This window comes from Lactuca virosa, chromosome 9 (assembly GCF_052849685.1).
Source record: "Lactuca virosa cultivar CGN04683 chromosome 9, Lactuca_virosa_CGN04683_v6, whole genome shotgun sequence".
Classification (NCBI taxonomy): domain Eukaryota; kingdom Viridiplantae; phylum Streptophyta; class Magnoliopsida; order Asterales; family Asteraceae; genus Lactuca; species Lactuca virosa.
In genome coordinates, this window is record NC_136434.1 from 94,730,307 (window position 1) to 94,738,551 (window position 8,245).

At 34.8% G+C, this 8,245-nt stretch overlaps 1 protein-coding gene across 10 annotated transcripts; it reads left to right on the forward strand.

Annotated features, from left to right (window-relative positions):
• Nucleotides 1-400: 400 nt before the first annotated feature.
• LOC145136529 (general transcription and DNA repair factor IIH subunit TFB1-3-like) lies at nt 401-6,988 on the forward strand. Of its 10 annotated transcripts, XM_079070652.1 has the most exons (23): nt 401-608; nt 912-974; nt 1,196-1,263; nt 1,525-1,844; nt 2,773-2,875; nt 3,246-3,424; nt 3,543-3,621; nt 3,726-3,787; nt 3,917-3,977; nt 4,105-4,225; nt 4,335-4,410; nt 4,478-4,582; nt 4,675-4,719; nt 4,789-4,845; nt 4,936-5,091; nt 5,156-5,221; nt 5,306-5,489; nt 5,560-5,693; nt 5,776-6,096; nt 6,199-6,276; nt 6,425-6,472; nt 6,622-6,690; nt 6,767-6,988. In XM_079070652.1, exons 6-23 carry the CDS (start codon nt 3,344-3,346, stop codon nt 6,842-6,844), a joined length of 1,821 nt encoding a protein of 606 aa, XP_078926778.1. In that variant the 5' UTR covers nt 401-608; nt 912-974; nt 1,196-1,263; nt 1,525-1,844; nt 2,773-2,875; nt 3,246-3,343; the 3' UTR covers nt 6,845-6,988. The 10 variants fall into 10 exon arrangements, 9 of the variants coding, with proteins under 9 accessions (XP_078926778.1, XP_078926776.1, XP_078926775.1 ...); XM_079070650.1 differs by lacking the exon at nt 1,196-1,263; XM_079070653.1 differs by lacking the exons at nt 401-608; nt 1,196-1,263 and adding an exon at nt 2,954-2,991 and having other exon boundaries at nt 617-974.
• Nucleotides 6,989-8,245: the final 1,257 nt, after the last annotated feature.

Consider the following 8,245-nt stretch of genomic DNA (forward strand, 5'->3'; position numbering starts at 1 on the left):
TTTCGGATATCCGAAATTCGGATATCCGGTTTTCCGGATACGGATTCAGATATTGATAATGAGGATTTTCGGGTTTTCGGATAATCCGAAATCCGAAGTATATATACGAATTTGATATTTTTATTGTTTTAAATAGGATAAATAATAATAAAGATTATCATAAAAAGTAAAAATAAAACTCAAAAATTAAAAAGGGGTACGATGGTCGATGGGGTTATCTGGTTATGAAAGAAAGTTATCGACGTTTTAGGGTTTAGGGGATGTTTGTTTGGCCTTTTAATCATCTCCTTTTAATCATCTCATAAAGAGGCCGGCTCTAGATCATTCAGATTCAGAGCTTTTGGTTGAAAGTTTTTTAGCCCTCTTAATCAACAAGATATTAAAAAAAGGGTCTTATCAGGTCAGATATCACAAGGAGTCTGGATGAAAGATTTTCCAAAGAATGCCCTTACCCTAAAATCGTCCGCCTCTTTTTTTCTTCCTTCTTCTACTTCAGCGAACAACAAAACAGTCCCTCCACCGATTTCAGCTTGCAATCGGACGTCATACAGCGCCGATTCGCCTCCACCTGCGCCGCCTCCCTCCTCGCCGCCTCATCCCCTTCGCTGGTACGTTTCCAACTTCACTGGAGCGATTTTTTTTTTCTTCCTTATTCACTGAAGCGATTTTTAAAATTTTTTCTCTCTTAAATTTGTTTCTGGAAACGAAATCAACAATGTGTTGTGTTATTTTCATGTTCTTGCTGTCTTGCTATGTTGGCTGATCAATTTGTTTTTGGCTGAATAAAAAAATTACATCTGTTATCCTTGACCTAACAATAAAACATCGTCCGTTTCTTTTTTATTCTTCTCCTTCCTACATATCGACCACTCCTCCCTCTTCTTCATCCCCGTCGACCGCTTCCCTGCCAGCCTCAAGCAGCGTTGCTCCATCTCTGACTTCGTCGCCTCCCCCTCGCGTCCTCCCCTTCGTCGGTAAGTTTTTTAATTTGTTTTTTTTGCTCCAAATTGGTATTTCAATCATGTTCTTGCTGCTCGGTTTCTATGAAATTGGTGTTTTAATCGTGTTCCATCTACTCTATCTATGTGTTTGGTGTTTTAATCGTGTTCCTTCTGCTCGGTTTTTATGAGATTTTGGTGTTTTTGACAAATTCTTGGTCAACATCAGTGTAATTTTTGTTGGGTGTTTTTGACAGATTCCATTTTTATGATCAGTGCAATTTTTGTTGGGTGTTCTTGGTACGTTCGGATTGCTTGTGATCAGGTTGATGAACAAAGCTTGGTGTTTTTGACAGATTCCATTTTTGTGAAATCCAATTTTATGATCAAGTTATATCTACTTTTAATATTTTATTCATAGTTTGAATTATCAAATTGATAAATTTAGATGTTGTATGATATGTAATTGAATGTTGTATGATGTATATTTGGTATGCAAAATATAGTTTAGAGGGTTAAAATGGTCATTTTCCTTGTTAAGAGATAGACATTCAGATGTCTAACCAAACATCAATTTATTGTTCAGATACAGATTCATAAATAGCCTCTATATCATCCAGACATCTGCATCGTTCAGATATGAATCTTCCAGATGCCACCAAACAGCCCCTTAGTCTCCACTATCCAGCCTCCACTCTTCTAATATCAAGTTCTTGTACTTCTTAACTCTGAAGTTGCTCAATCGATTCAAGGCTCGAGCACCAGCTGACGACATTCACCGAAGTCTAACAACCACCGTTAAGGTCACCATTCACTCGCTCAAGATATCACGTCTTTGTTCCTAAGGATTTCACGTCATCGTTCCTTATTACCGTTGATTCCGAGTGCCGACCGGTAAACCTAAAGGTAATTACTAATCAGTAATCACTAATTAGTAAGTATGTTATTATTGTCTATTGGTCTCGATTACAACATCAAATGTTGTGATTTCACTTAGGTTCTTGGATTTGTGCCTTGTCGGAAATATAGAATGTGTATTGGAAAGAAACTTCATATAATATTATACTTAGCTTAAGAGGCCCGAATGTTTCAAAGACTCTGAAAGATTCATGTTGTTTGGTAAGATGTGCTGAATGATAAAAGTTACCATTTTAACCTCATGGACCATTTTTTGCTGAATAAATTATTTCTCTTTAATAAAACATAGAAAATATAAAATTGAACAATATACTTGCAACTATAAAGCCACTTTAACTTTTAGAGTTTAGACACTTCTTGACATTTTATTCATAGTAATTACAAATTAATAACTGAACACACATAGCAACTATAAAAGCTCACATTTTATTCATAGTAATTACAAATTAATATATCATTATTCTGTGATCATCACCTTTAAACAATAAAAAAAATGTTATACTTAGTCATGGATGGTGTGAAACAAAAGCTTTACAAAAAGATGCACAATACTTGGCAAAGAAAAAATCACTTCTGAATCGTTAAGTGAGCCTCTCAGTGTTTGCGAACACTCTGAAACTTCCTAAAATAGTAAAATCCCCTCTTTTGCTCGCACAAAAGAAAAACACGCATCTCCGTCGACCCCAAGCATCGACGACTTTCCCTCCTTCCCTTATCGGCACCCTCACAGCGGTAATATCTCTCTCCATCTTTGTGAAAAAATGTGATTGGCTTGCCGTTCTCTTCGTTTTTGGCTGTTCTCCTGGTATGGAACACCTCTTATCAAAAGCCCTTGTTTCATTACTCAAATTTTGACATTCTCTGTTAGTGCCATTTATTTTGCAATTCTTGTTTGAGCAGGTGTGTGATTTTGCAGATGTCTCAAGGGGAAAAGCACAAAGCTTGCAGTTGATATCAAAATAGTTTTTTGCATCAGTAGGCATAAGGGAAGAGGATTTTTATAGAGAAGCCGGTTCATGGTATGCATCTGTCACATTTCCTTTATTCTTTTTATAAAGCACAATATTTCACACTTTTAGAAATTTATTGTTGGCAAGTATCCAAGTGCAGCAGCATAAAACAATTGTTTAGAAAGGTGAGCTTTTATAGTTGCTATGTGTGCTCAGTAATTAATTTGTAATTACTATGAATAATTAATAAAATGTCAAAAGGTGTCTAAACTTAAAGTGGCTTTATAGTTGCAAGTACATTGTTTAATTTGATATTTTCCATGTTTTATTAAAGAGAAATAATTCGTTCAGCAAAAAATGGTTCATAAGGTTAAAATGGTAACTTTTATCCTTCAGCACATTCATTCATCAATCTTACCAAACAACATGAATCTTTCAGAATCTTTGAAACATTCAGGCCTCTTAGCCATTCAGCGAATACCAAACAGCCCCTAAGTTATTTAGCATCAAGAAAATCAAGAAATCATCTTCTGAAGCATGATGGAGACGCAGGTTGTTAAACGTGCGAAATACAAATCTTCTGTCAAAGACCCTGGTGTTCGTGGGACATTGAAAATGGTGAAGTTTTCTTAAACCCAATTATTTTGGATTCTTATAAGTTTCTTACTTTGTTAATGTAATTATTGTTGATATATTTTGGATTTGGTTTCCTTACTAATGAATAGTCAATCTGCAGACAAGGGAGAGGTTTGTTTTTATGCCTAATGATCCATCATCCTCCATCAGGCTTAATGTAGAATTCAGACTTATAAAAGGCAAGTAAAATTACCTTATCAATGATCAATGTTTGTCTATTTTACTTTCATCCATGCATCAATGATATTGATTGCTTTCCATCTGTTTCTTTGTCTTTCTTAAGGACACAAATCCAGCAAGGAGGGTTCCAACAGGCCTGCCTTACTTAATCTCACTCAAGATCAGGTTTCTTTTTCCATTTTTCAATTCTTTTGTAACTGTATATCAATCATGTTTCAGGCTTTCAACAACTGAAACATATCTGTCTATAACATTTGATGTTTCATCCAAAGCTTTCAATGATTCCATTTCCAGGGTAATTACATCTTTGAGTTTGAAAATTTCTCAGACAGGGAACTTTGTCGAGACTTTGTAGGTAATGCCATTTGGTGCTTCTGTTATGTTCTTATTCTCTTGTTGATTCTTTGTTACTTATATATATATATATATATATATATATATATATATATATATATGACATGACATGACATGATTGAACACAGCTAAAGCTATTACATTTTATGGGGAAGGTGGCTCTGAAAAAGCTGTTCCACTTCCACACAAAGATGAACAACTTAGCTCAGCAGAAATGGAACGTAGGATTAAGCTGCTGCAAGAGGACAGGTAGCTTATCTTTCTCAACAATAACATTCATCATCTATTGAGATAGTTAGTTTATGTGTTTGAGATAATAACATGGACATTTATTTATATGGATAAATTGTTTGTGTAGTGAGCTGCAGAAGCTTCATAAGCAGTTTGTGATAAGAGGTGTGTTGTCAGAGACTGAATTTTGGGCTACAAGAAAGGTTAGTAGTTGCTTGCTTAATGAAACCTGTATGATTTTGTTTATATGTAACAGAAATTTTAGTGCAGAAGTTGCTAGATGTGAATAATACAAGTAGCAGTAGAAAAGCAAAACAAAGAGTGGGGTTGAAAAGTGACATGATTTTCAATGTCAAACCTTCATCTGATGGTCAGGTATGTATCTCTCCATACAATACATTCAAACTCATATGTCCACTTTTTGCATCTTTTGATTTTGGAGCCAATTGAACTTGTTTTTGTTTCAGTCAAACAAAGTTACATTTAACTTGACACCAGAGATGATTCACCAGGTATCTTTATTTGATGATGTTTTTTTTTCTTCTCTATTATTAATACATGAAAATGAAAATGTTTCCCAGATTTTTGCTGAAAAACCAGCAGTGAGGCAGGCATATCTAAATTTTGTACCTAACAAGGTAAGGATTAAGGAAGGAGTAAACAGAATGAATATGAATTATGAACCTGCTTTCTAATTCTAATTTCTAAGCATATTGATTGATTGTTAGATGACAGAGAAAGATTTTTGGACAAAATACTGGAGAGCACAATACCTTCACAGCACCAGAAATATTGTTGCTGCTGCTGCAGAGGCTGCAGAAGATGAGGAGCTTGCAGTTTTCTTAAGGCAAGATGCTATTTTGGCTAGTGAAATTAAGCACAAGGTATAACCAACTTTCAACATTCATATTTCAGATCACATCACAATGTAACTTGAAATATATACAGATTAGGAAGGTAGATCCAACTCTGGACATGGAGGCTGATGAAGGAGATGATTACACACATATTCCAGTAAGAAACAGAGTTGGATTTTTTTTTTCTTTAGTAATGTATGTATGTAAAATGTAAATTAGTAAATTGTAATTGAATTGATAGGGTCATGGGCTAGCTACTGAAAGTGGGAAGGATGAGCTGGAAGCACAATATGAGCCATTCAAAAGATCTTTCCTACAAGACATCAACAGACATGCTGCAGTTGTTCTTGAAGGAAGAACTGTAGATTTTGAGACTGAAGGGGATACAAGATCTGTAGCTCAAGCTCTTGCTACTTGTAAACGTGGTCAGTATACAGTATACATCATCATTTCTGTTTTTATTCAAAAAAATTAATCTGGTGATAAATGAAACAGTTGAGTTAGCAAAAGAAGCCTCTTCTGATGGGAATTTGGTGCATCAAGAACGGTTGGATCGGATAACACGAATGGCTGAGATTGAGGATCTACAAGCACCACGTGATCCTCCTGTTGCACCACTATCTATAAAGGTCTGAATGGATCTTGATTCTCTTGTCTTGTTTGATGTTTGTTTGTTGTGAGTGACTGATTTAAAAAAAAAAAAAAAAACAGGATCCTCGGGATTACTTTGATTCTCAACAACAAGTTGTGGGAATGGGAATGGGAATGGGTGATGAGTTAGGTGGGGGAGGAAGACAGTTTAAATCAAGGATGAACACCTCTGAGACGTATGCTTCTTTAAGGGGTTTTATATCTGAAATCAGAACCCTAGGTTTGACTGATCCTGTTGTTAGACCTGAAGTTGCTGTGAAGGTGTTGAATGGGTTGACCCAGACTATATCAAGCTCCAAATATCAACGTGGGTTTGGTAAAAACCCACATGAGAGCATATTGGATACCTTGCCAACTGTCACAAAAGATGAGCTTTTGCTTGTGAGTTTCTTTAACCTTTTCAAATATCTTGTATTTGTTTATATAACTCTAAGAAAGGTTTTGCTTGGGTTTTTAACTTTTTATATTTATATTTCATTCCAGCATTGGACGTCTATTCAGGAATTGTTAAAGCATTTCTGGTCCTCATATCCAATCACAACTTCATATCTTTATACAAAGGTAATTTCATTTCGGCCATTGATTGGTATTAATTAATTATATATGATGCTCAAAAAAACCTATTTGGTGAATCAATTCACTATATATCTTTTGTTGGTTTGGTTTTTATTTATTTGGATTTTTCCTTCATCTGTTATTTGTAATGTAGGTGAGCCGGCTGAAGGATGCCATGTCACAAATCTACCCAAAGTTACAGGTATGGTATCTTTTCTTTGGTCAATCAAGGAGTTAATTGTGTGGTAGGTATTAAATGACAGACATTTTCTTTATTTGTATCATTATCATGTCAAGAATTATGTTTGTAACTTTGTATATTGTACTGAAAGTTTAATAATTTCCTTCCAGGAGATTAAAGAATCCGTGCAGTCAGATTCAAGGCATCAAGTTTCCCTCCTTGTTCAACCAATGTTACAGGTGCTTAATATTATTCATTTTGTTTTGTTGTACATTCTTATTATTATTATTATTCTTTTATTGTTTGTTGGCGCAGGCTTTAGATGCTGCTTTTGCACACTATGATGCAGTAGATCAACGCAAGAGATCTACTGCAAATGGTTACAATGTCTAATCATGACTTATTTTCTTACTTATTCATCATCATTGATTTGCATACTGTACATTCAACAAAATTTTCATGTGAGACCCACCTTGCTTTCCTTGTCTTAAAAAAGACTTTTTTCCGATATAATATGATGAAATATCACTTGTCAAATGTCAATCAATTTTGTAAAGACATCAATCACCAAATAAATCATCAAAACTAGATTAGGGCATGCAAGCTTTCTAGGTTTTGGTTTGTATATTTTCATAATGATTTCATCAACCCTTTAGGGCATCCTCAAAATATGGTTTCACATGCCACTATCTAATTACAACCAAACTTTGCTCGATGGATACAAAACATCCACATTTTAGCAACTAATCTTAGGTGTTGTTTGTTTTTCCTAAGTGAAACTGTCTCATGTCTGCGGATCACTTCTATAGACCTTTGCAGCAGAAGAGGTGAACCAAACGATTGCAATGAGAAGCGTGTTTGTTTTTTTAACATCTGCGGCTGCTGCAGATATTAAAAAATTTAAAATAAAGTGATTTAATAAACCGGAAATAGTTTTTTAATATCAAAAATTTAATAATTGTAGTCTTAAAACATTGAAATAAGATTCAAACAACCAAATTAGTCTTACAATAACATTTTAAAATAAAATTCATACAACCGAACTTTAATAATTTTCATTCCATATATTGCATCAATTTTTCGGCAATTTCATCCCGTAACTGGGTCATATATTCACGGTCCGCTGCAGTACCGTGTGTTGGAATCTCACATTCTTTATTATCAACGACTGCATTGTTATTCCGAACCGAGACATTTGGTTCATCATATCGTGCAAAATACTCATCACGTAGTCCCTCTCTTCTTATAAAATTATGAAGCGCGAAGCATGCAAGGGTAATGTTTCGTTGTATAATCAACGAGAATGGTGCCATCCTCTTCAATATAGGGAATCGTGCCTTCAAGACACCAAAAACACGCTCAATGACATTCCGAAGTTTTGCGTGTGCATGGTTAAATTTTTCTTTATTCGTTAATGCACGTCTTCGACGAAAATCTCCAAGCCAATACCTCACATTACGATACGGTGCTATAAAACCTCAAATGTTTGCATAGGCGGCATCACAAAGATAATATTTATCTGTAAAAAAAAACAAAAAAAAATCATTTATTTTTCAAACTAAGATAAAACTATTTAAATAACAATAAATTTACCTGATGGTGGAAACGAGAATGTTGCCTGTGGATTTGCTAATGCTTCTGATAAAATTCTCGAATCATGTGCTATCCCTTCGCAACCGGCCACAACAAACGTAAACATCATGTTGAAGTCACATATTGCCAATATGTTTTGGTAACAATCGCCTTTTCCCCTACTTCTATATAAATCCCGTTTGTTTGCGGGGACATCAACAT

What these genes read in the sequence shown, in the direction of transcription:
- LOC145136529 (XM_079070652.1), top strand. Translation starts at nt 3,344, where the DNA reads ATGATGGAGACGCAGGTTGTTAAACGTGCGAAATACAAATCTTCTGTC. An exon ending in ATGATTACACACATATTCCA is followed by an intron (nt 5,222 to 5,305) that starts GTAAGAAACAGA and finishes TTGAATTGATAG; the next exon opens with GGTCATGGGCTAGCTACTGA. An exon ending in CAAAAGATGAGCTTTTGCTT is followed by an intron (nt 6,097 to 6,198) that starts GTGAGTTTCTTT and finishes ATTTCATTCCAG; the next exon opens with CATTGGACGTCTATTCAGGA.